The sequence below is a fragment of the Pyrus communis genome, chromosome 14, assembly GCF_041283825.1.
Source record: "Pyrus communis isolate YQ-2024b chromosome 14, ASM4128382v1, whole genome shotgun sequence".
Classification (NCBI taxonomy): Eukaryota; Viridiplantae; Streptophyta; class Magnoliopsida; order Rosales; family Rosaceae; genus Pyrus; species Pyrus communis.
This window is the reverse complement of record NC_142578.1, coordinates 588396-615820: the sequence shown is the minus strand read 5'-3', so window position 1 is coordinate 615820 and position 27425 is coordinate 588396. Positions and strand designations below refer to the sequence as shown.

Sequence of the window (27425 nt, the reverse complement as noted above, 5' to 3'; positions counted from 1 at the left end):
CAAACTTCGATATCTTCTTTGTTTTTCAACCAAATTTCACAAAATTGGTACCAAAATGAAGCTTACAACGAGAGGAACACAATCATACTACTTTCAAGGGCTAAAATCCACAAAATCTCACCTGCAAAATCAACCCAACTCCGGCCAACTTCGAACCTAGTGATCCCGACGTCCAAAACCTTCAAACGAACCACCCCAAGCCTCCTAGGGACCTCACCAAGCTACCTACAAGCTTGAAATTCCCTAAAACGTGAGAAATCACGTGAGCATGAACAATATCAAAATTGGGCATCGTGAGTTCAACGTGAAAACGGGGGTATTCTCACCTGAAAAAGGTATGGTTGGACTCCTACAAGCTTCACGAACATGAATATGGCCTTGGTTTCTTCGATCTGTGGAGGTTGGTAGGGTTTGTGGGTATGTCCGTACGTTTCAAAGGAAATGGGAAGGAATGGGGCTCGGGACAGGGTGCAGGAAACAAGAGGAAAGGTTGTGGTGTGTGGGAAAGTGTGTGTGGCCTACAACATGCCAACCAAACTAAAAAACAACCAATAAACGTACAGAAATCGAACTAGGGGCAATTTTGTCTTTTCACACGTACGTTGTAATATTTATGGGACGGGCTGTCACATATCATGTGTGCTGGGTTCACCAAGAATTTGAGAACTGAATACCTGTAACTAAGTGCGTGCAGTTTTTAGAAGAGAGGGTTAATTAGAATCTTGCTAATAAAATCTGTGTTTAGCAGGATTAGCTGGGTTTGGTAATTAATTAAGCTCATGATTGTTACAACTCTGTATATAAACGTACAGATGGTAACGTATTATCTCCTGATGACTATATATTTCCCTTGCTTTATCTTCAATATATAAATCCAATGGAAAGTGAATAGTGATTTTAGTGTCACCAAGCTTCAACAAAAATATTTGGACAAAAATGCCCTCAAGACAAAATCTTTAAAGACATCCCAAAATAATGCATCAAATAAAGCAGGGGCATTTTCATCATTTTAACAATATATTTTTAATAATTTTTTTTTAAAATTTATATATATATATATATATATATATTTTTAAATTAGTGCCTCACAATAGGCTAGCAATAATGTGATTCAATTTCTTTATTTTTTTAAACATGTTCAAACATCTTAGGAGGTATGTAATGCCAGTAAAAAAAGTCTTTCGCACACGGATAATAATATGATTAAATTAGTTGTCAAATGATTATTATTTTTTATTTTATTTTAAGAAACGATATTATCTACGCTAAGGGGGAGGGGTGGGTCTAGCCTCACAATGGGCTAGCAATAATGTGATTGAATCAGTTGTTTATTAAATATTATTTTCTCTATTTTTAAACACGTTCAAAACATCTTAAGACACGTGTAATGCCGGTTATAAAAAAGGTCTTTCGTACGCAGATAATAATGTGATTAAATTAGTTGTTAAATGATTTTTTTTAGGAACTGTTATTAGCACTCCAAAAATCTTATTCTACACTCCTTACAAGTGTATTTTTCTTTCTAATCATAGAAAGTTTGGAGTGCCAAATAAGATTTTTGGAGTGCGAATAACAATTTTTTTTTAATTTTTTTTTAACAAACGATATTATTTGTACTAAGGGGGAAGATGTTGGGCTTAGTCTCACAATAGGCTAGCAATAATGTGATTCAATCAATTGTTTATTAAATACTATTTTATCTATTCTTAATTTAAATTCTATAGAGACCGATTTTATTAACGTGAATTCAGCTGTTTTAATTGGTTTATGAGAGCTTTCTTTTAGCATGATCTAAGATATTCATTTAATTCAAATATTTGACTTTCCTTTTGTCAATTTACGCTAAATACATTTAAAACGTGTAAGTCGCTGTAGCATGTTGTGATTCAAAACATGCCTTCTGTACGCGCGTGAGCGCGTGCATGAAGGCTAGTCTATATAAAGCCAATGGAAAAGTCACACGTGTGCATGAATGCTAGTCTATATAAAGCCAATGGAAAAGTGAATAATGATTTTGGTGTCACCAAGCTTCAACAAAAATATTTGGGCAAAAATGCCCCTAAGACAAACCCAAAATAATGCATCAAATAAGGCAGGGGTATTTTCGTTATTTTAACAATATTTTTAATTATTATTATTATTATCTTTTTAATTAGTGCCTCACAATAGGTTAGCAATAATATGATTCAATTTCTCTATTTTTAAACACGTTCAAAACATCTTAAGAGACGTGTAATGCCAATTATAAAAAAAGGTCTTTCGCGGATAGTAAAGTGATTAAATTAGTTCTCAAGTGATTTTTTTTAACAAACGATATTATATATACTAAGGGGGAGGGGGGATGGGCTTAGCCTCACAAAGGGCTATCAATAATGTGATTAAATTAATTGTTAAATGATTGTTATTTTATTTTTATTTTTAATAAACAATATTATCTACACTAAGGGGGAGGGGGGTGAGCTTAGATTCATAATGGGCTAGTAATAATGTGATTCAATCAGTTGTTCATTCAATATTATTTTCTCTATTTTTTAAACACGTTCAAAACATCTTAAGAGATGTGTAATGCCGGTTATAAAAAAGGTCTTTCGCACGTAGCTAATAATGTGATTAAATTAGTCGTAAAATGATTGATTTTTTTTTTTAACAAACGATATTATCTACACTAAGGTGAAGAAGGTGGATTTAGTCTCACAATGGGTTAGCAATAATGTGATTCAATCAATTGTTCATTAAATATTATTTTCTCTATTCTTATTGTAAATTCTATAGAGACCAATTTTATTATGTGAATTCAGCTGCTTTAATTGGTTTATGAGGGTTTTCTTCTAGCATGATTTAAAATTATTCATTTACTTATATTTGACTTTCCTTTTGTCAATGTACACATATAAATATATTTAAAACGTGTAAGTCATACGTAGCACACATTAATTCAAAAAATGCATTCTGTACGCGCATGAGCGCGTGCAATGCGATATGAGGTGGTGTCCCATCCATTTGAATTAAGGGTCGGTATAGATTCCATGTTTCTCTATCAGTCTTCAACTTTTGTTAATTAATTTCGAAGCATCTTACAATAAAAAATAAAACACCAAGAATATTAACATCTTACTATTGATATAGGACTACTATTATATTTTTCTTCGGAAAGGGATCCTCTCTGAATCCCTTCCACCTAATCCTACTCATCAAATAATCTGGGCCCTTAAAATTTGATCCAACGGCTAAAATTATTATAACTTTTAAAGTGGGCCCATGTTTTTAGCCGTTAGATCAAAATTTAAGGACTCGAATTGTTTGATGAAGAAGATTAGGTGGAAGGGATCTGGAGAGGATCCCTTTTCTTTTTCTTCGTTTATATATGTTACGTAATGCGGACGTCAATTAGCTAGGGCAGCGTATATGAGCTCAAATTTTAATCATTATATATGTAATTAGAATAGTTTAAAATATCAATCGTCTAGTCAATAAATATTTGTAACCTAATTAATATTTACATAGCTATATAAAGTTTCCCCTTGAAAAATGTTAAGGAGACTTTATAAAAAGTGGGATTCTCCATATTCTCGTCACTTCATGTTTTTGACACAATCTTTATAACGTTGACGGAGAAATTATGTTAAACTGTAAGGTGATAAAAAATTCATAAAAAATCTCACCTTAAAAGAGTCTTATTAGCATTTCTCTTTTCTCTTTATTGGATGAATTTTTATTAATTGGATGCTCTAGAAGATTGTTCTTAGATATGGAAAAACACTTATGAGTGGCCCAAAATAGCTTTTACTTATCTGATAAAAAGAAGGGAAAAAGTAGTAGTGCCTGGATTCTATCTGTCACCACACAAAAAAGTTATTACTTGGTATCAAACAACAACAGTATCATTGGCATTAAATATAAATTGGCTTGGCTCTCATTTAACTTTATTCACAAGTTTGTTATTATTGAAAGAGGCCGATCTGAGGAAGATAAAAAATGCATGGAGCTGAAAGGAGAAAGTCGTCAGGAGGAGGTGCTCATGATCAGTACGAAGATGAGGGGTCGACGTTTGAGGATGATGATGATTATGAGGAGGAGCATATTAATGATGATTCTAAGAAACAATGGCTGTGGAAATTAGGGCGTTTTATCGCTTGTACGACTGCCGGCGACTCCACCACTCTTACTACTACTCCTGGCAGTACAAGTACTGGAAGCAGATCATCGTCTGCATCTTCATTTCTTGATCGACTCGTTATTCATCCTGAAAACTGGTAAGTACATGTACCTTCAATTTTTTGTCTGGCTAATATATGTATGAGATGTGTTTTCTTTGTGTTCATGGCTGGAGAGAATCTGCGTTGTAATGAGTTGCAGTTAACACATAATGGTAATTTAATTAGTACATTAGGATCATCAATCATAATTATAGATGGGTTAGTAAGTGATAGATTCTTCTCGTGAATAGTATCTTCATTTTCATTTACAAGCTATTGTGTTCTAAGTACAATGCCTTTGAGTAATAATATTGATTATAATAAATAAATAAAAATCATGAACGGACTATGTAGGTCCAGGGTTAATTAGTTGTGAGAAACCTACTTATATATCATTTTCAAAGTATTAATTAGTTGTAAGGCGTTAGCTTGCAGACCAGCAGATCTAGTGGTCTACAATTGTTCAGACTTGATAAAGGTTGTTACGACACCTGTTTCAACAATCTTGTATTTATCACTTATAATTATATAGAAAGTTGGATACAAAAAAAGTATATAGAAAGTTAATACACATGATATATAGATACATATAGTACGTCTTTTACCTAAACGAGAATGTGAGTCTCTTAATTGTATATATCTACCCTACAACTACAAGTAGAGATCTGATTGTACTTTCTTGAAGATTGTAGGTCAAAGTGGGAACCTTCTAGCTAGAATGTCTTTGTATTCACACATTTGGGAAAGTGAGAGAAAAGAAAATTCACGGAATTCATGATATTATATAGAACTTGCAAGCAAAACCTTTTCGATATATAGTACTCAAGAAAAGAGGGGAAAAATGAACTTTATGAATATTAGTTTTGACAAAAAGTTGGGTCGGGTTTAGAACCGGCCCAATAGCCCAAAGCTGTAAGTTGGCGCCAAAACATAACCCTAAATATTGGAAAATGCAGGTTGTACGTGGGGTGGACGCATTTCATTCTGCTATGGGCAGTCTATTCGTCCTTCTTCACGCCTTTGGAGTTCGGCTTCTTCCGGGGTCTGCCCCAGAATCTGTTCCTGCTCGACATCGCCGGCCAGTTGGCCTTCCTTGTCGACATCGTCGTACGCTTCTTCGTGGCCTACCGAGACTTTCACTCGCACCGTATTGTCTACAACCGCAACCTCATCGCTCTCCGCTACTTGAAGTCTCGATTTCTCGTTGATTTGCTCGGTTGTCTGCCTTGGGACGCCATCTACAAGGTAGTATTACTCTTAACTAATTGTAGGCAAAAACACCTTTTCAGTTATGTAGTTTCTAAAAAAAGTTCCATTTTCGTTTCATGTATTCCAGTTGCATCGAATTTGGTTATGTTGTTTGCAAACTGTTCCAGTGACCCAGTCCGAGGGCATCCGTTAAACCCCAAACTCTTAAGTCCTATTAATTTATACAAAATTGTCTCGTGCATGCACATGGGAGAGTGATTAATGAGTTTCATACAAGAAATTAAAATATGTTAATGGATATTCTATAATTGAGATTTGCAAACTAAAAAGACTAAATTTGACGCCATTGAATTTGAAAACATATCTGAATTATTAGTTTGGAAAATTGGCACAATATATGGCTTCTTTGGGATTTTTGAAAGGTCTAAAAACATTTTGTGTTTGTTAAAAAAATAAGAAGCACTTTTAGCTCATAGAAACATTTTTTGAATAAGCATATGTCAGATACTTCTATAGGAAGCACTTGGGTTTATAAAAAAGAATTTCAACTTATATAATATTTATAGAGAAATAATCTCAAACATGCCCTAAGTCTTTGTCCAACTGAATCCAGATCTAGTTATTCTTAATTAAGTAAGTAATAGATTGATTGTGATGTGTAGGCTTCTGGGAAAGAAGAGGGAGTGAGGTACCTGTTATGGATAAGACTAAGTCGAGCACGTAGAGTAACAGAGTTTTTTGAGAAGTTGGAGAAAGATATAAGGATCAACTACCTTTTTACAAGAATTGCCAAACTTTTTGTTGTGGAACTTTATAGCACACACACGGCTGCCTGCATCTTTTATTACCTTGCTACTACCATGCCTCCGTCACGGGAAGGATACACATGGATTGGAAGTTTGAAGATGGGTGACTATAGCTATTCCCATTTTAGAGAAATTGACCTTTGGAAGCGTTACATTACCTCACTCTATTTCGCCGTTGTTACCATGGCAACCGTTGGTAATTATCTCACTCATTTGTTCATTAATTTAAGCTTCATAATTTCCTTACACTAGGTTGTCATTGTGGTAATATTCCAAGTTAATCACATAAATCATGTATTGTCATATGTTTTAACTTTCTCATGTGATAATCCGTGATTGGTTTGGGATCCCGTTGCAACTAAATTCTTCTCTTTTACCATACATACGCCAATTCATTTTAGAGATGGTTAATTAATGTATGCTTTTTCTTCTTTTGTTTTTGTATCTTTTATAGGATATGGAGAGATACATGCAGTGAATGTGAGGGAAATGATATTCATCATGATTTATGTGTCTTTTGACATGCTTTTGGGTGCTTATCTGCTGGGTAACATTACCGCACTGATAGTAAAAGGATCAAAAACTGAAAAGTTTAGGGACAAGATGGCCGAACTTATAAAATACATGAAAAAAAACAGGCTTGATAGGGGGATAAGTAAGGATATCAAAAATCATTTGAGGTTACAGTATGATCGTAGCTACACCGAAGCGGCTGTTCTTCAGGATATTCCAGCCTCCATTCGCAGCAAGGTACTGATCACTGCCTAATTTTAAAGTCAGGCCGAAATCTGTGAATTGGGAGTTTGATCAAATAATACGTTTCTTGTTCTTGACTGTTCTTCCGGTTTGAACCATTTCCTGAATCATGAAAATGTCCAATAAATTTTAGTACATTTTCCTGAAAAATTATTTTTGATTATCCAATAAATTTTAGTACGTATCAAATAATTGGGATCTTACATTCGATTATCCTATTTGACAAGTTTTTGGTACTGCTGTACTGATATTTCTGAAATCTACTAAAATTAATCTATTTGTTTCTACTTTGCAGATTTCACAGAAATTATATGAACCATACATCAAAGAAGTTTCTCTTTTTAAGGGATGCTCTTTAGGATTCATAAAGCAGATTGTAAGCCATTTTATTCAGTATTTGCATTTGGTCAAATGAACAAAATGCTGTCATCATTTGATATGTGCATCACCTTTGTTTACCCTCAACACAGGGAAATGATTTCCGCACACATTTTTTTCTCCTTATGCGTACTCACTCCTATTTATTTATGTCCCTTGATTCCTTTTAATTTATTCAAACTGAATACCAGAAATATAAAAGGGTGTGTAGGGGGAGAAATAAAAGGGGTGTATAGTGCTCAGTTCCAAAATGATTAGAATTCTAGAACTACTTCTTCCATAGGAAGAAATTTAACCTATGTTTTGCGTTTATCAGGCAACCAAAATTCATGAGGAGTTTTTCCTTCCAGGAGAAGTGATCATAGAGCAGGGACAAGCAGTGGATCAATTATACATAGTATGCCATGGGGAGCTGGTATGAGTTTGACATTTCAAGATTACTTGCTTATTCTTCACTAATCAAAATTAATCCTGAAATTGTTTTAGCTACTCAAACATTGATCTTTGTGTTCCTCTGCACTTACTATAACTCATACTGTTAATTATTTGATTTGTTGCATGCGTGAAATCCTCAAACCCCATGATTGGTGCTGGCTACTAGTAGTACACACACACACATACACACACACACACACACACACAAATCTATTTCATTTGTTGTTTATGCGAAAGCCTGCGCGGCTGCACGCACAAATGAAGCACCTTTTTCTCTGTTTACTTTTTCAGGTTTGCAAGTTCATATTATTTGTTGACCCCTCAAGGGTAAATTAATAGTTACTCTATGTAGTCTATTGTATACCAGAATATATGTTTAATTATTATTCCTAAATCCTAACGGATTTGTTTTGATATTATCTACAGGCGAAGGTGAGAAGGCATGAAGACAGTGAAAGTGAAGAGCTCCTTGAGCGCCTGCAAACCTATAGCCCGTTTGGCGAGGTTTCTTTTCTTTGTAATACTCCCCAGCCATATTCTGTTCGGGCTAGTCAACTGTGCAGGGTCTTGCGACTTGATAAACAATCTTTTAGGGAAATCCTGGATATACATTTCTTAGATGGGCGGATTATCCTAAACAACCTCCTCGAGGTAAATAGACTTGAAAACTTTCGTGGTCTTTTTTTGCTTTCTTGCTTCTTTCACAAAAAGATAGTGCTTATGCCCAGGCAATTTGCAATGAAAATTTAAATTCCACCTGCTAATCACTTCTCATCTTCTAGGGAAAAGACGTGAATACCCGGAACAAGCTTTTGGAATCAGATATCATCCTATATATTGGAAAGCATGAAATGGAGTTAGTTATGAAAGTAAATTCTGCTGCCTATGATGGAGATTTTTATCGAGTAAAATGTTTGATTGGAGCTGGAGCTGATCCCAACAAGATGGACTATGATGGAAGGTCGCCTTTGGTACGTATTTAGATGCCTAAGCTTAAGCTATAATTTGATCTTTATAAACTGGAAATTTTAGCATAATATAATCAACTTTACTACTATGTTTTCTTATCTGTAACATTATTAAATATATGTACATATTTATCTATATATTTTGTTTCCACAGCATGTTGCTGCATCAAAAGGGTTTGTTGATATCACTCGTTTCCTTATTGAAGAAGGAGCGGCCGCTGAGATGTCAGGTGATATTCTAAGGAGCTCTACAAGAACTTTTTTAACCGGATCATGTTGTGAATAAATCTTCCTAGTTATTACAATTATTGTTGATTAATTTGTGTGTACTGTACGTAATATTAGATAAATATGGGAACACTCCTTTACTTGAAGCCATTAAAAATGGGCACGATGAAGTAGCTTCTTTACTTGTTAAGGCGGGGGCATCACTCGCTGTTGATGATGCCGGTGATTTTCTCTGTACTACGGCAGCAAGGAGGAATATGGAGCTTCTGAAAAGGCTTTTAGCCAATGACATAAACCCGAATGCGAAAAATTATGATCAGCGGTCACCACTTCATGTAGCTGCTTCAGAAGGCTTATATCCAATGGCAGAATTCCTTTTAGAAGCAGGAGCAAGTGTTCTATCAAAGGACAGGTAAGGTCTGAATGTACCTCATCTGGCTTGTTAGGCCGGAGGAGTTATATGAATGGGTTCATCGCCAAAGTGGCTTCTTGAGCCACTAATACAAGAGCATATGCACGGCTCTCTCCACATGGCCTTGTATTGGTGGCCCATTGCGCAACAATGGTAGTGAATTTGATCCATAAGTCTCTCTTCCTAGGCAAGGACGACATCTTATGGTCTCCTTGAATCCATTTGTAAATATAACTAGTCTACTTCTTGATTGCAGATGGGGAAGAACTCCACTTGATGAAGCCCGCATAGGTGGAAATAAGAAACTGATCAAATTGCTTGAAGTCGCCAGAGCTTCTCAGTTGTCAGATTTCTCCGATCATTCTCAAGAAACTGGTTAACATTAATTTTTATACATTTCTCGAACATGTAGCACACATTTTATTACTATCTGCTAGCTGATGTAGGCCAAGGACTAAAAGTGTTATTATATAAAATTACTGGCAGCTGGGATTTAAGTTTTATTATATAATACATGCATTTTTTTAGAGTTATAATGCACGTATCTAGCTTAAAATTTGTGGCTTATGGAATTCCTAGGTTAATGCCATTTTATGAAATCATTTAGTTTTTTAGGAGTTATATTGTAAGCCTTTATTTTTTTATGTCTTTTCATATTTTAATCTTTAAGTTGTTAGCCTATAAATACTTGTATTTGTAAAGAAGAATGAGAGAAGTTGTTTGAATTATCATATTGATATTTGAGTTGTAAACTTGTTTTTATGTGCCTTTCTCTTTGTAAGAGTCTGCTGCTTTGTTCTTTCTAGTGTCTACGTTGTAGGCTGGTACTAGAACCAAAGTTTATAGGATTTTTAGGCCTCTCCTCGCATTAGGAGATAATGGACCCTACCTATCCATTCTATCTGTCATTTTATTTCGTTTTTATCCGCTGCGCCCTGCATCACTAGCCAATATGTATTATTTGTAATATTACATTATCCTTTGAATTCATATCGAAGTAAGCTACTCTAATGAACTTAGTACCAGTTTGGCTTAGCTTAAATTCTAAAAAAAAAAAGGGTACCAAGAAATCTTGAGCCCTAAAATGTGTTTGCTAAACATTTTAAAACAGCTTATTTTTACAGTTTTGGATGAAAAAAAGTTGAAAAGTAGAAGCAGCAAAATTGAGCTTCACAAGACCGGCTTTTTATTGCCAAAACACGGATGAACAATGTTCATTAAATGAAACTTTCAAATTTCCAAACCTACTCTTTTGCATCTTTCTCCTAAAACTCTCCTTCGCTATTGTCTCTCGCTCACTTCCACTCTCCAGCTCTCTCTCTCTCTGTCCAAGCTCGATCTCTCCCTCTCATCTTGTTCAAGCACTCTTCACCCAAAAAAAAAAAAAAAAGCAGGTATATTTCCTTTTCTCAACCTCTATTTCTGGATAGTTGGAATATTGAAATTGAATAATTGGAAGGTATAATTGGAAGATTTAGATTTCTAGGTAATCTGAGTGATCTGATTCTGGGTAATCTGGGTTTCAAAGTGATGAGGCCGACGATGATGGACTTCTTCAAAGGCATGGAAGACCACGGCTCTACCATGGCCATGGACGTCTCGTCAACCAACTGGAGGCGTTTCGTGAGACCCAGATGGGTGAAAGCAAGCTAGTCGATGCTGACTTCTTCACCTGCTTCGAGGATGATTTCGGTGACACCAACATCAACTGAACCAGCAAGCGAAGTCACCTTCCTCTCTATTATTTTGAAAAATTGGATATATAAACATATGGATTTTAGTTTGTGTTTTTGCAATCTATTATTTTTCTATGAATGATTGATGAGTTTTCTGTGTGATTTGCTGATAAATTAGACATTCTTGTATGAATGATTAATGTCCTTATTAGTCATTTTACACAGTCATAACAGTTTTATAAAAAAAAAATTTACCAAACGCTCAGACATTGTTTTTTTTTTTTTTTTTTTTTCTAAAAGCACTTTTAGCATTATAGTTTACCAAACACTTACTTGTTTTTTTTTTCATAAATGTTTATTCTCACAGCACAGCAAAGACAGTTTTGAAAAAAAGCACAGCAATCCCAAACTAGCCCTTAGTCTGGTCGAAGTAAGCTAGTCTAATCGGAGCAGTGAGAATACTTAGTTTAGATAAGAGCAAGCTAGTTAATCATAGTAGTTAGGCTACTATGAGGGAATGACTAGTCAGAACACTAAGTGTACAATCTTAGTCAGTAAGACTAAGCTTATGCCCATTATAGATGTTACTTGTCTCCCAACTAGGAAAGCCCTAGTTCATGTTAAATTAAGATATCTTGGCGATTAAGCAACATAATTATAATCTAAGATGATTGTGTCTTATCCTAGATTCCCTTCTAGATACTCTCTCGATTTAATACGGTTACTTCCTCTACAAATACTCTCAAGATCTCTACGAATACCTTAGTTTGGGTATATGCAATCATTCTCAATTCTCAATACAATTAGACAACGTAATCATAATCTAAAAGGATTGTAACTACATAGTGAAACCACCAATCTCTTGAAAAAGGGGGATGATCTTTTCTTTTCTCTTTTTTTTGGAAAAAATGGAGTTATCTGGGACCCATCTTCCCTAAATAATGGTGGGCTCTTCCTCCGGAGAAACGCAAGGGCTGGTTTGTTTTTCTCTAGAGAAGCACAATAGCTCTGTGCTTCACATCCCCTCCTGTGGAGTCGCAAGATTGGCTTCGATTAACTGCCACCGGTTTTTATCTCTTTAATTTTTATTTTCTTTAATTATTTGACGAAAACTCCCTTGAAGATTATATTCCTTTTTTTCCTTTGCAGTTGTGAATTTTTTTGTTTTAAGGGGGTTTTAGTCCAAATTTTTTTGTCCAAGCTTGTTTCACCAAATTGAGCACTCGACTTTATAATAGTATAGATTAGAAAATATGTCCGCGCGTTGCTACGAGAACCATTTGTTTCAGGCGTAATTGAATGAATGAAGATTTAAGTTGAATAAATTCCACACAATTATGAACAAATAGAGGGATACATGAGTGAATGAGATCGATAAGATAAGCAGTTTATGCTACCTTGTGCCAAAGAGTTTATGCTAGTATGCCTTCTTATGTTTAAGGAGCAATTGAAATAAAATAGTTCATGAATGTCATGCTTCTGCTGGCAAAGTTAGGCTCATATCAGGATCACTACAGGCTCTAAGAAAGGATTGCCAAAAGAATGCATGCATAACTTCTCCTACAAGTACCTAAATGAATGCATGCATAACTTCCCCTACAGTAAATTTGTTCACCTGAGTCACAATCCCCTTGCAAGGATTATAAAACTCAAAGCTTACTATCCAAAACCAAATAACTTGTACCATTTACATGCTTGTGCAACATATGCCTTACACTGGAAAAACATCAAAAATCGAAATCAAATTTGTAAATCATGGACGAATTTTGTTTTATATTTTTATAATCAAATCAAGTAGCAATGTAGCACATAAAATTACAAACTTGAAGCAACTAGAGAGAGCAGAAATTAAGATGCAGAGAGATCCTCAAACTTGCAACATACTGTATGGAAACTAATCGTAGAGGTTTGTGAAGCAAACCGCGGCATGAGTTGCAGTCAATTGAACAAAAACATAGTAGTTTAACTAAGAAATGCATGATGAAATGGATTCATAGTTTTCATGCATGACACAACCCTATATTATTCCACAAAGTGAAATTATAATGCTTACTTGTCGCAGAAGGGGCAATGCCACAATGAAGGCATATGGTGAAACTTAGTAACCTGTAGCATTCATTGCACTTTGTAGCCTATATGTTTTTGCCTATCTGATGGCATCTGCTAACACAAAAAAGGCCACAAAAGGGATGCCAAGTCTACTTTTATTCTTATATCAGGCGATAAATAGATGATGTTTTCCATATCAATAGCATACTAAGAAATCTAAAGGACACAACACAGTAGCTTACTAATTCAAAAGATTAAATGAACTACAAATGGACCAATGGTTAATCGAACAAATTCAATACAACTGAATCACATTCTAATTTTAAGCTAAGCACTATATTGCCAAGAAAAGTGCCCATATTGCTGTGAATAGCACTATCCACTGCTCATTTTGCTAAATGAAATGCCTAGAATCTATTCATTTCAAGTAAGTAAAAATCCAGAACAGGGAGATGGAGATATCGGACGTTCAAAAATGATTAAATTGCCATCTTAACAATTGATTTAACCTATATACACCTACATGTATCAAATTCAATCTTAGATAAAAATAAAGCTGCTGATGAGATAACTGATTCTTGGTGTGAGTCATCACTTCTACTTTTTTATGGCAGTGATTACTTAAGGTTCTCATGCATACCAGCTCTCAATAGACTCAACAACACATGGAGGTAAGGACCAATCCAGTAATCTTGAGAAAATGGGATCCCTGAACCTTCAAAACCCACATACATCTTTTGGCAAGATAAGTCATATTGCCAAAGCACAAAAGAAAAAATAATAATAATGTATTGACACATTTAAAAAGAAATTCCGAACCTTTTGTACAATGCAAGAAGGTTTGGGAGTATTGAAAAAAAATGTCTATAAGAAGTAATCAATTTTTTCTTTACCATGCTCAATTATGTGGATGTGCATTGTACTGCTATAATGATGACAATTATTTGTCAAATGCAAGTGGATTTCTACCATTTTATTAGAAAATGTTAATATCAAAGGAAAGTAAGCTTGTATGGAGTAACAATCATTTAAAATTAATGACCATATTAAGAACATAAAAGTTTCAGCAAATAATTGAATGTAATACAATAGACATAGATGAGAGGATTGAGCAAATAATTGAATGTAATACAATAGACATAGATGAGAGGATTGAGTAATTAGGAATTCTATCATTCATGTGAAAAAGAAAACATGCATTATAGTTGAAACAACTCTACCTTTACTTGAAGCACCAAGCATGTCAGCTTTAACCGTCCGCACAAAACGGAAGCTGATCCAATGAAGTCAAATTTTGCTTGCTATATATGGATATGCATGCTATAAGAAACATCCATTTGTAGATTGTAATATGTCATCAATATCATAGTTTCAAGTAATCAGTCTACTGCTTGGAGGAAAAACACAGAAAAGGGAAGCAGAAAAGTAGAAGACATAATACTTGGGCATCTGGCAGGAATAGTAAGTTTTTGAAAAAAATTGCTAAACCATCTTACAAATTCAATCGTTAAATGTTATACTATAACCCAAGACAAAGATAAAATTATACAGTTTGTTTACGAATCAAAACAAAGTGTTGCTATGATCCGCAACCGCTATGAATCAAAAGATGGTAAATGAGAGAGAGAGAGAGAGAGAGAGAGAGAGAGAGAGAGAGAGAGAGAATTCGAGAAGCACCGGCTAACATTACCAAAAAAGTTGAAAATGGTGGTTTTCATTCGAAGATAAAGCGCCTAATATGAAATCAAGGCACAAAAATTATAATTAAAAATTTTGTGTACGGTAAAAAACTAATTCATTGATTAATTAAGACAAATGACTGAAAACGTCAACTTTTCAATTGTTATCAGTATTAGATGGACTAAAAGAACAGGAGAAGTAAGATTTCATGTAGAAGATCGCTTGTATAAACTAAATCCAGTAAATCAGAGAAAAATGCAATACAACAGTACACGACTGGAAAAGAGAGTACAAAATCCAGTCTACTGCTTAAGCATGACTCTATGTAAGATTATTTTCCCTTCCGTTAAAGTTTGAACAAACCAACATATCACATTAAGGAAAACAAATCACCTTCTCAGCCTTGGCAGCAGCTTGTGCAGATTTTCCATACAATTCTTCTTTAACAGCAAGTTGACCCTTCAATTTCTTATCTTTCAAGCCCTGAAAACACAAAATCCAAGGATGCAGTGACAAATAAACATGTGTAAGTTTCATGAAAACTCAAAGTTTTTAGGCCATACCTTCAAATTTGCTTCTGCTCCTCTAAGAAACTTCTTCACTCTCTTATCTAACTCGTCAGAAATCTTCTCCTGCAAATTAAGGTACTACCCATTTCATTTTCTCATTCCCTTTTTAAGAAAATTGTGTGCACATAAGAGCCTAAAGTTCGGCTCTCATGTTGGTGAGTTAAATGGTGCAATGTACAAAAGGTGAGAGCTTAATCCAGAGCTATCATAACTAAAATACCAAAATATCAAAACTCGAAAATCTCCACCTAACAAAACATCTAAAAAACATATTTTCAATGAGATTTGAGTAGAATCATGACTGCAAGCAGATCTTGTGGGACTGCTACAAAAAATATAAACCAGTTGATTTCCGTAATAAAATATATTCAATTGATTTTCAGGCGTACTTGTTTCATTGCAGGCACAGTGTCAATAGTGCCACCATCTTGTTTCACACCCATTTAGCTTACAGCAGTTTCGAAACCTTCAAACGCAAAATGCCCTGAAACTTGATGAGTAATACAATTCAATGACGACATTCAAATTTTATTTTTGCAAAGAAAAAAAAGATAAACTGGTCCACATAAATCTTTTAGCTTGAAAATCCACACCTACACACCAACCCAATTCAAATGGTGAATTTGTTATAAATTAACACTACGATTTGAGGATCGATCACATACCAGCTTAACAACCATCGCCTCCCCACTGTGTATATTTACACCTAACACCAGAAGAGCAATTTCATTACACAACACATTAAATTAACACAATGAATAATTTTCTTAGGAACATGGGATATCAAGCACTGATTACCATACCTAAATAGAGTTCTCCGAAAGACCCACTCTCAATCTTCCTCCCCAGCTTCCCAGCAATCACATGCTCCATGATGCAACAATATCCAATACAATTCGACCCACAGACTCAAACTGGCTTTATTTCACAGCAATTTGTGCAAAATTCTTCCTTCCCAATCAAATCTAGCTGCACGGCATGCTCAACCGGTGAAATTATGCATATCCCCTTCTGATTCATCCACTCTGACATCCGCAACCTATAACACATTATTACGAAAGCAGAGGAATTTCCAATTACTTATGATACAAACAAACACATTAACTAACAAAAATGCTAATTCCCTCTTTCACTCACTCTCTTTAACTAAAATTTAATTACTTTGATGCTTCTTTCAATTTTCTTTCATTTCTGAGCAACCAAACAGGGGATAACACAAATTGCAAGGTAAGAAAGAAAGATGGAAACTTGGAGGGCTGGGGACAAGCGTTTCTGAGCAACCAAACAAGGGATAACACAAATTGCTGCTCATGGACCAACAAAGAGCTTTGAAGCTCATCAATCGACATCTTTGTAGTGCCGTTTGACTCTTCAATAGAGCAAACTATGTAGTTGAACTTTGGAGCCATAGATCTCAGGATCTTCTCTACAATGGAGCCATCATCAAGCATGTCACCATAGATTCGCATTTTGTTTGCAATCCCCATGGTCCTTGCGAAATACTCCATGACAGACTCTCCATTCTTCATTTGAAGACTCTCAAAGTCACGTTTTAGGGCCTGAAGCTGTGCACGCTTCACTCTTGCTGACCCTTGGTATTTTTTCTTCATGGAGTCCCAAATGTGCTTGGAAGTATCCTTCTGGAGAATAGTCTCTAAAATCGTACGATCAATTGATTGGAATAGGTAATTTTTTACCTTTAAATCCTTCAACTTCATTTCTTCAAGCTTCTGTTGCTGCGCAACTGTAATCGTACTTTCTTTGGGTATAGTATATCCCGTTTCCACAAGATCCCAGTACTCTTTGGACCTTAGGAAATTCTCCATCAACATGCTCCAATGATCGTGATGACCATCAAAGCGTGGTATTGTTGGCTGAACGAAGTTCTCTGCTAGCTTGCCAGACGCCATGGATGCTAGCTACTGCAAGGACAAAAGTTGCCGCTTCTATGTGAGATTTTTTGACCAGGCCCAGTGGGGGGCTCTGATACCAAATGTTGGTTTAACTTTTACACTGTAAACTTAAGTTTGCTGCCAAAGTGATGGCTAAGAAGCTTTGATTTCATTGAACAAACTTGAAAGAGAAATTACAAATTAAATAAGAAAAAACAAGTCTACTGCTGCAAGCAACATGACGTAAACTTTGCAGGCTTTGTGGAACCACCATTTTGATGTATGAAGTGCAAGTATTTTTTTGTTGTTGTTTGATTTCAGCGCAAAAGACCTTGGTAGTACAAGCGGTTCCAAGTCGACGACTGTGTACACATCCATGTCGTTGTGGAGGTTGGGGGTGTTGCTCCCTGCAAAGAGGCACTGGTTGAAGTCGTTAACAGTGAATGACGTCACAAAGTGCCCGAGTTGCACGTGGGGTAATCAGAAGACTGCCTTGTTGTCTGAATGGACAACCACATGCTTGAACAATGTGCAGGACCAATGTTTTTTTATCTTCCTCTGGTTCGTTAGCTCCAGCTACAATCCAGTACTGGTGATTGTTTGCTCTTCTCAAGTACTTGTTGTTGAACCAGCATTTGATATGCACGAGTCCTCCGTAACCGCTGTCTGCTGGCTCCATTTGGAACTTTGCGTACTCGCTTTTGACATACTCTTCGGAGAGTTGGACAACCTCATCAAGATTCTCGATACGTTGATGTATGTAGCGCAAGTATTTTTTGTTGTTGTTTGATCTCAGCGTAAGTATTTTTTGTTGTTCGATCTCATCATCCCAGACATCATAACCTTTCAAATATGTGCCATCAAGTACTCGGACTCGGACTAAGATATCCTTAACAATGTTGTTGATTATTGTAGCTTCGTAGCTAGCAGTTCAAAACAAATAACACATTTAATCAGTGAACTATCTTTTTTGCTATACTTCAGAAATGTAAAAACAAACAGAGAGAAATATTACACGATATTAACAAAAAGTGTACTTGAAATTTTTTCTCTGTTTCTATCCAAAATGCACTAGTAATTACTAATAAAGTCCAGTATGTGCCGCTTGCTAAAGATCTAAAGAGTAAAAATTAAACACAAAACTAAATTGATGACATTATGGTAGGAAATTAACTATATAAATACACGGTAAGGGGGAAGAAATGTACTTACTCTTCCTCCTTGACATGATATCCTGACAAATTTGCTACTTTTGTAAGAGCTCTTTTCCACCTAAGCACCATCTCCTTGTCTTCGAATTTTCTCTCATGGCCTATAAAGGCGTCACCATAACGACCCCCTTGATTTCGTACATGGGACGGATCCTCCTTGTAAAAAACTGGCAAAACTATTTGTTGCTTTGATTCTCTACATTGATGGATCTTGACGAGCTCTTCCAAACATCACCTTGAAAATGCATAGTTTTGAGAGAATATGACAAGAGAAATTCTTGACTCTTCAATTGTTTTGAGGAGCGATAGTGATATTTCTTCTCCTCTTGGAAGATCGCGATCAATGAAGGTCTTGATTTCCTTACCAACCAAAGCGTGATATAAATAATCTGTAAAATTGGTGCGTGTATCCTCTCCTCTAAAATTCAAAAACACATGATATCTCCATGAAGGAGGCAAGGAAGAAGAAGCGACAAGTTGATTGGCCATAGGAGAATTAAAACATGGTAACCTAAAGAAAAGAGTCTCTAAGAGGATTGGAATATGCAATATCGTACAGACAAAGGACTCTCCCTTGTTATATCAATCCTCGTACTTTTCTTCCTACCTTATTTGGTCAAGTTGAAAGAACAACTTTCTTGACTACTTTCAAAAGTGATTTCTACCACTCTTACCTACTTTTCAATGTGGACAGGAACTTTAGTGGAAATTTGAATTCAGCAACAATTCTTTTGCCGACACTCTGGAAAGGAATTATCTCCGAATCTTTTCCATCAAATCCACTTGAGTTACAAATTTGGATATTTGAAATTTGATCAAACGGTTTAAATTATTATAATTTGGGTAAATTACACAAAACTACCTCAACTATTGGTCTCACGACGCTATCATACCTCATCTTTTAAAATTGACAATATCATACCTCATCTTTAGAATTTGGTCCAATGTTATTATACCTTCTGTTAGCTTGGCATGAATTTCTCAGTTAAATGCTGATGTAGCTTGATCCAGGGCCCACTTTCTATTAAAAAATTAATAAAATATTATTAAAAACTAAAAAAATCATTTAATATTTTTTAAATATTAAAATAATAAAGAAAAGTTTTTTTTTTTAAAAAAAACCCTCAGTTCATCCTCTTCCCCCCTTCTCTCTCTTCTCCTCCATCTTCATCTTCTTCCTCCTTCCTGCAATCCAGAAAGAAGAAGAAAAAAAAAAAATACAATTTGTCTTCCCTGCTCCAACCCCCCCCCCCTTTTTTTTTCTCCCCGCACCCACCCTCGCATCCACCCTCTTCTCTCCACACCCATTCCCCCCATTTTCTCCGCGCCCAGGTTCTCCACCCGTAGAATCGGCCTGGCGAAAGTTTCCTGATTCCACCTTAACGAGATCTGGGTTTTTTTCATTTTTTTTTCTTTTTTCTTTTTTGGGTTGCAGGTAGTGGGTGCCAGGGTGGGTGCGGAGGGTTTAGGGAAGACGGGAGGGGGAAGAAAGGAAAGGGGTCAGGGAAGATGAAGATGGTTTTTTGTTTTTTTTTGGGTTGCAGGTTAGGTTCAGGTGGGGGAGAAAAGGAGGTAGGGGTGGGGGTGGGGGAAGACAAATTGAGGGTGGGTGCGGGGAAAGACATATTGGTTTCTTTTTTTTTTTTTTTTTTTTTTTTTTTTTTTTTTTTTTCTGGTCTGCTGGAAGGGGGAAGAAGATGAAGATGGGGAAGAGGAGAGAGAAGGGAGGAAGGGGACGAACTGAGGGTTTTTTATTTTATTTATTTTTAACTTTTCATGATTATTTTAATATTTAAAAAATATTGAATGATTTTTTTTAATTTTTAATAATTTTTTAATAGAAAGTGGGTCTCGAATCAAGTCACGTTAACATTTAACCGAGAAATTCACACCAAGCTAACGGAATGTATAACATTGGACCAAATTCTAAAAATGAGGTATGACATTTTTAATTTTAAAAGATGAGGTATGATAGTGTCGTGAGATCTACAGTTGAGGTAGTTTTTTGTTATTTACCCTTATAATTTTAATAGGATTCCTTATTTTTAACCGTTTAATCAAATTTTAAAGGCTGAATTGATGGTTTAGTTGGATTTGGTGGAAGGGATCCAGAGAGATCCCTTTCCGACACCCTGCACCCGAAATCAGCTGCAGCAGCAGCACCCAAAAGCACTTTTGAGAAATGCATTGACCAAGTAGAAATATGAAGTCAAAAGTTGAGAGTGACTGGAAGTTGAATAGCTTACCGGAGGTCCAGTCACCAGCAAGCACTTTCCGGGACCGGCCATCTCTCGCTTCTCCTCCGCCTCCCTCTTCCACTGTCGTTCGTTTTTACCCCTGCTCGATCAGCCACCACGACTACCAGAATCCACAAGTCGTTGTGGAAGAGATGGTACTCGGTTGTTATCTTCACTGCTTTGGGCTGGGCATGCTGGATATAAGGCCCGACCCGCCCATATCAGCCCAAAAAACTTGACCTTCTATGTGGTAATTTTAATTTTTATCCCTATAGTAACCATAATAATTTGATATTAAAACAGACCGACACCGTCGATAATCTGGAGGATTAAAGCATTTCATTTCTTTTAGGTGCTTTAATTTTGTTATCAAGACACGAGATCTGTTATTTATGTTTCAAAAACACTTTTTAAAGTCGTCATTATAAAATAAAAAATTCTTTGTAATTAAGAAAAGACGAAAATAAAGAATCTAAATATATTTTTGCCGGTCGCCAATGATTTTTTTGTTTTAAATATTTTATCTTCTTATGATTTACAACAAATCGTAATTATAAATCTTTATCTATTTTCTCTAATACTACTACTCTTCGTTGGAGTTCTTTGTCTAAGAAAAATAAGTTAGTTTGCAACTCTCTGTGCAATTAACCTTAAGGAAAAGTACTTAGCTGAAATACATCACAGCCAAATTTCAAGCGCAAGTGTATACTTAAACAACACTTGTGTTTCTAAGCACTTTCGATAGAAGCACATTTCATTAAAATTCTTTTTGAAGCACCCTGCACTCTTCAACATTTTGTCCGCCCTCGAACTTCCGGAAGATGCTATGAGGTGTTTGAAAATGGTTGAAGTAGTTGAGCTAACCATCGAAAAATACCCGTTGGAAAGCATGGAAAACCCCAAGCCCATGTACTAGCATTAACCCCCAGAAGATAGTTTGGCATCACCCGAGCGATAAGTTCAGAGGCAAGACTAGTGAATCTAACTGTCCTATAACCACCTGTAACAGAAAATCAAAGTAAGAGAAATTTTATTCGAACCCTATTTATGTATCTCTACACCTAACTTATAAATTTTCTTCACCAAACTTCCAGTTATGCCCTTAATTAATAGCAGATAAAATTTAGATAAGACCTAAAACTCATGCACATCAAAAAAGTTCTTTATTCCTATCTCTACACCCCTTCCATGCATTCCGGTGAACCTAGCCCAAGAGCCGGCGATAATTCCCCGATGTTTTCGACAGCCACCATACCTCTCCACTATGATCATAGAGTAAATCAAGCATGGGGATGGGAAGCATTTGTGCAAGCAGAGCTAAACCTGCTGGTAGGGCTAAATTTCACATATCAAACAGCAAGGGAAGATTCATAAAGGCTAGGTATGATGATGATGATGATTATATTGAATAGAACGAGAAGATCTTGACTCCAGACAAGAAATTTTGTCCGCAAATACTCTTCGTCTGAGGTCCTTGAAAAACAAGGGTGAGATAGAAGTTAAGCATATTCATGAACACGAGTTGATTGAATCCCCAAAAACCGAAGGAAATTCAAGAAACAAAAGAAAAGGAAAAAAAGGTGAAAGGGAATGGTGGCCGTCGACAACGTCGGTGAAAGTGTAACTGACGTCTGAGTTGAGTTTACATGAATAAATGGATGGGTGTAGAGATAAAAATAGTGTTTTGTTGTTCATGGGTTTTGGGTTTTAATATAATTTTATTATTACTTATTTAAGGGCAAATTTGGAAATGTGATAGAGAAATTTTACAAGTTGCGTGTATAGATACAACAAACGGATTTGAATAAAATTTTCCTTTTGTATTTTATTCTTATTTTTTATTTTGATACAAAGATAAATAAGAGAGGGGAAAACAAATTGGTTTTAATCTTGTTATCCATAAAATTTGAGCACATTAATATTATAGGGTAGTTATCCTATATTTTGTTGCGTTCCCTTTTTTTTCCCATGAAGCCAGCAAGCAGCTGATAAAGATTGTTTATAATTATATGGTTTCCATCTGTTCACAACTTGTGTCCACACTCATTTAATATGTACTTTTCAAGAGTGATTGTCAACCATTAGCTATTAGGAAAGTAGTAATGGTTAGTCTTTAATTAATAATATAAACGTGGCTGATTTCATTTTAGTGACGAACTGTTTGGTAAAAGAATAAGGAGATTCTTTTAGGGAAGACGCATATTTCACCTTAATGCCACGTACGCAGATAAAACAAATGCATGTTTGGTATAACGTGAAAGTGTTTTATTAAAGATTCAGAGGACAGGTGTACGATTTGAATATTCTCGACCTGACTTGTTTAGGAGAAATTTTTACAAGTGACGGGAACACCATGACACGTGGTGTTCCCTCACACATTAGGATTTGACATCTTGAATATTTTTTAATTTTATATTTTAATAAATATAAAAAACTAAATCCTAATGTGTAAGGGAACACCACGTGTCATGGTGTTCCCGTCACTTGGAAAAATTTCTCCTTGTTCAGGCCGGATCATCTTGTGGTCTTCTTCAAACTATTTTTTATTATAATACCAGATCTTCCCAGTTGCGACAGTACTATGATCACTCTCCAGAAACTAGTTAACGTTAATTTGCATTTCTCGAACAACTATGTATTTTGCATTATCCTTGATCGAATGGTTCATGTTAATGGGTTTTGGGAACAAGAGTTCTGATACACTCGTGTCTTCAAATTTTTTTGTTAGGACTTTTTTATTCCCTTTTTTATTTTCAGATACGGCATACGCAGAGACGCATTCGAGCTCTCAAACAGCTTCTTGCTGATTGTGAGAATCTTTTTATAAATGATGATGATGATGATGATGATGATGATGATATATATATATATATATATATATATATATATGAGCCCTCGGCTCCTCATGAAATGGGTAATGAGCTTTTATCCGAAAACCTGAGCCAAGAGTGCGAACATTTCCCTCTCCCATTTTGGCCTGCTTTTTTTGGTTTTTTGGTCAACTTTTGGCCTGCTTATTTAACTGACAAAAGAAAGAATCTAACGTAATATTTGCTGAAACTGTCTAAGGTTGTAAAGACACACATTGAATATTATATGCAAATCATGGAAAACTAATCTTGGTCGAGTAATGGTGTACGTAATGGGTAATCAACCATTTAGTTTGATTTGAAAAGTTGAAATGTATGGAAATATTATGACAAATGAATGGCCTTCGGTATACTGAGGAAAAATTGAAAAAGTCGCGAGTTCAAAATTACAAATTAAGAACCTTAGTAGGTAGATCATTATATGCATGAATTAATACATTCGTCCACTATACATTATTGAACCTCTACAACACAAATACCATTCCACATAGATAGGATATGTCTGTTTATTGGGAGTCTCATAAGAATTTCTAGAAACGCTACCCACAAACATTAAATCATGATGGTCCTGGAAGGCTAGTGGCTTCTTGCACGGGACTGGCTGTGTAGACATCCACTTGTTGGGGATCAGGACTTAATTCTTTCAGGCGTAGTTCTAATCTGTTTTCAACGAATGACCTTGTACAGAGACCGATTTGCACGTGGCGTAGTTAGCAGAGCACATTGTTGTTGTCTTTGTCTGCGGGTCCAACAAGCTCAGACTTTAACAATGTGCAAAACCAACTGCTTTTGCCTTCGTCCCGCTGGTTAGCCACGGCCAGATCAACAGGTTGTTTTTGAACTCCACTTGATGAAGCCCACATAGGTGGAAATAAGAAACTGATCAAATTGCTTGAAGTCGCCAGAGCTTCTCAGTTGTCAGAGTTCTCCGATCATTCTCAAGAAACTGGTTAACATTAATTTTTATACATTTCTCGAATATGTAGTACACATTTTATTACTAGCCGCTAGCCAATGTGTTATCTGTAATATTACATTATCCTTGAACGAATTCATATTGGAGTAAGCTACTCTAATGAATTTAGTCTGGTCGGAGTAAGCTACTCTGATCGGAGTAGTCAGAATACTTTGTTTAGATAAGAGCAAGTTAGTCTGATCAGAGTAGTTAGGCTACTATCAGGGAATGACTAGCCAGAACACCAAGTGTAGTCAGACAGCCTTAATCAGTAAGACTAGGCTTATGCCCATTATAGATGTTACTTGTCTCTAAACTAGGAAGATCCTAGTTCATGTCAAATTGAGATATCTTGGTGATTAGGCAACATAATCATAATCTAAGAGGATTGTGTGGGTTCTTCCTCCGGAGTAACGCGAGGGCTGGTTTGTTTTTCTCTAGAGAAGCACAATTGCGCTGTGCTTCATCCTCCCCTCCTGTGGAGTCGTAGGATGTCACATGATCATATCATGTATGGGTGCGAATGGCTGTGTAGACATCAACTTCTTGGGGGTCAGGGTTTTCTTCGCCCAGGCGTAATTCTAATCTGTTGTCAACAAATGGCTTTGTATAGAGGCCAGTTGCCACATGGCGTAGTCGGCAGAGCACGTTGTTGTGGTTGTTGCTGGTTGGTCCGACACTCTCAGGCTTGAACAATGTGCAAGTCCATCTGCCTGTGTTTTCGTCTCCATCGTCAGCCGCAGCAAGGATCAATGGCCTGTTTATGTCCATCCTTCTCAAGTATTTGTTGTTGTACAAGCATTTGATATGAATGTAATGGTTATTTTGGTGGTCCCTACTGTTTGCCCGCTCCACTTGGAACTGTGCGAACTCGCTTGTACGATCCTGTGCGGAGAATTGGAGAATCTGATGAATGTTGTTTTCTTGATCAAGCATGTAGCGCAAGTACCTGTTATTGTTGTTTGATTTCATCACAAAGGGGCTCGGTAGTACAAGCGGTTCCAAGTCGACGACTGTGTACACATCCATGTCGTTGTGGAGGTTGGGGGTATTTGTCTCTGCGAAGAGGCACTGGTTCAAGTCGTTAACAGTGAATGACGTCACAAAGTGCCCGAGTTGCACGTGGAGTAATCGGAAGACTGCCTTGTTGTCTGAATGGACAACCACAGGCTCGAACAATGTGCAGGACCAATGTTTTTTATCTTCTTCTGGTTCACAAGCTCCAGCTACAATCCAGTACTGGTGATCGTTCGCCCTTCTCAAGTACTTGTTGTTGAAACAGCATTTGATATGCACGAGTCCTCCGTAATCGCTGTCTGCCGGCTCCATTTGGAACTTTGCGTACTCGCTCTTAACATCCTCTTCGGAGAGTTGGACAAGCCCATCAAGATTCACGATACGTTGATGTATGTAGCGCAAGTATTTTTTGTTGTTGTTTGATTTCAGTGCAAAAGATCTTGGTAGTATAGTTGCCATGTTATTTGCAAAGATATCCTTCTCCTTTCTCCCTCAATTATAATTTAGTTGGGATGATCTTTTTCTCTCTTCTCTCTCAATTTCTTCAACTGCTCTTCTTCAGCTGTTATCTTGCTTATAAAGCCCACACCTAACTGTAGAAAAGAAAATTGATACCAGTTGTCAGCTATCCTTTTTTGGTTTTTGATTTTGATTTTGATTTTTTATTTTGGATAGAGAGGGAAGGGGTGGTGTGGGGGTTATTAACAACAGAGATGGATTCCATAGAAATCAAGAAAGATAATGGAAGAAAGCTTGAAGAAGAAGCCAAAAGAAAACTCTCTATATCTTTCTCTTAATATTTCTGAAATTACAACTTACTCAAATATAAAAGAGGGAAAAGCTATTTATACTATCTTATCTAGTAAACCATACATGCACATGTTTCTCACGTGCAGTAACTATTACTTAGCCTATATACTCATCCAATACCCCCCCCTCAATCTGTGCTGGGGTACCCAAGCTTAAGATTGAAACAATGGCGCAGAAAATCTGGTCCATGTAAGCCCTTTGTCAACACATCAGCAATCTGATCCTTAGTACACAAATACTCCACAGACAAATCTCCCTTTTGAACCAGTTCACGGACGAAATGGAAGTCTGTCTCCAAGTGTTTAATCTGAGAGTGTTGAACCGGATTTAAACTCAATGCTATAGCTGATTGATTATCACAATAGAGCACTGGGGAAGAAGGCACAAAGACATGTAAATCCTTGAGGATAAGTCGAATCCAAGCAATATCAGCAATCGTATTGGCGAGGGCACGATATTCAGCCTCCGTGGAACTACGGGAAACTGAGGACTGTTTCTTAGATTGCCAGGAAATAGGATTCTGCCTAAGATACACAACATACCCAGTGATAGATCGGCGAGTGTTCAAATCAGCGGCCCAATCGGAATCACTATAGGCAGTGACTGTAAGGGAACCTCCAGAAATATATGTTAAGCCACATTGAAGAGTACCTTGGAGAAAACGGATGATTCGTTTAACCATAGCAAGATGAATATCAGTGGGAGCATTCATATATTGACACACAGTATTCACAGCAAATGCAATATCAGGACGGGTAAAGGTGAGATATTGTAAGCCACCAACCAAGCTGCGATATAAGGTAGGATCTGATAATAAGATACCTTCAGTGGACAACACTTGATTATGAGGCTTGCAGGGTGTGGAGCATGGTTTATGATAGGAGCATATTTAGGCGACTTACTTAGCTTGTTTTCGTGCATCTATGTTGTTAATTCATAGTTGTTTTAGTAGTTTAAGCCATTTTCGTGTGTTTTTAGGTTCATATGGCTAAGGAAGCAAAAAGATGCATTTTGGAGCAAAATTGGGCTTGGAATGGATAGCATATGCTTGGAGCCAAAGTGTTGGACGAA

At 36.3% G+C, this 27425-nt stretch overlaps 3 protein-coding genes, 1 long non-coding RNA gene and 2 pseudogenes across 5 annotated transcripts; 2 read left to right on the top strand and 4 right to left on the bottom strand.

Annotated features, from left to right (window-relative positions):
- The first annotated feature begins 3888 nt into the window (after positions 1–3888).
- Positions 3889–9924, top strand: LOC137713388 (potassium channel SKOR). Its single transcript, XM_068452677.2, has 11 exons — positions 3889–4253; positions 5153–5441; positions 6068–6407; positions 6666–6961; positions 7263–7343; positions 7662–7760; positions 8207–8431; positions 8563–8751; positions 8903–8978; positions 9094–9388; positions 9645–9924. Exons 1-11 carry the CDS (start codon positions 3976–3978, stop codon positions 9766–9768), a joined length of 2292 nt encoding a protein of 763 aa, XP_068308778.1. The 5' UTR covers positions 3889–3975; the 3' UTR covers positions 9769–9924.
- An 870-nt stretch (positions 9925–10794) lies between these two features.
- LOC148691052 (small acidic protein 1 pseudogene) lies at positions 10795–11226 on the top strand (annotated as a pseudogene).
- A 3640-nt stretch (positions 11227–14866) lies between these two features.
- LOC148691051 (uncharacterized) lies at positions 14867–16041 on the bottom strand. Its single transcript, XR_015956027.1, has 4 exons — positions 16028–16041; positions 15752–15852; positions 15357–15425; positions 14867–15276 (listed from the first exon to the last, which is right to left on the bottom strand). It is a non-coding gene; the product is annotated as an uncharacterized LOC148691051 (long non-coding RNA).
- Positions 16042–16271: 230 nt separating this feature from the next.
- On the bottom strand, positions 16272–17272 carry LOC137712435 (uncharacterized). The gene is made up of 2 exons (XM_068451509.2): positions 16659–17272; positions 16272–16401 (listed from the first exon to the last, which is right to left on the bottom strand). Exons 1-2 carry the CDS (start codon positions 17270–17272, stop codon positions 16272–16274), a joined length of 744 nt encoding a protein of 247 aa, XP_068307610.2.
- Positions 17273–17404: 132 nt separating this feature from the next.
- Positions 17405–19582, bottom strand: LOC148691050 (disease resistance protein RPV1-like; annotated as a pseudogene). The gene is made up of 2 exons (XR_015955636.1): positions 18467–19582; positions 17405–18177 (listed from the first exon to the last, which is right to left on the bottom strand). The product of XR_015955636.1 is annotated as a disease resistance protein RPV1-like (transcript).
- Positions 19583–25034: 5452 nt separating this feature from the next.
- Positions 25035–26060, bottom strand: LOC148691049 (uncharacterized). The gene has a single exon (XM_088683634.1). The coding sequence runs from the start codon at positions 26001–26003 to the stop codon at positions 25035–25037; it is 969 nt and encodes a 322-aa protein (XP_088539760.1). The 5' UTR covers positions 26004–26060.
- Positions 26061–27425: the final 1365 nt, after the last annotated feature.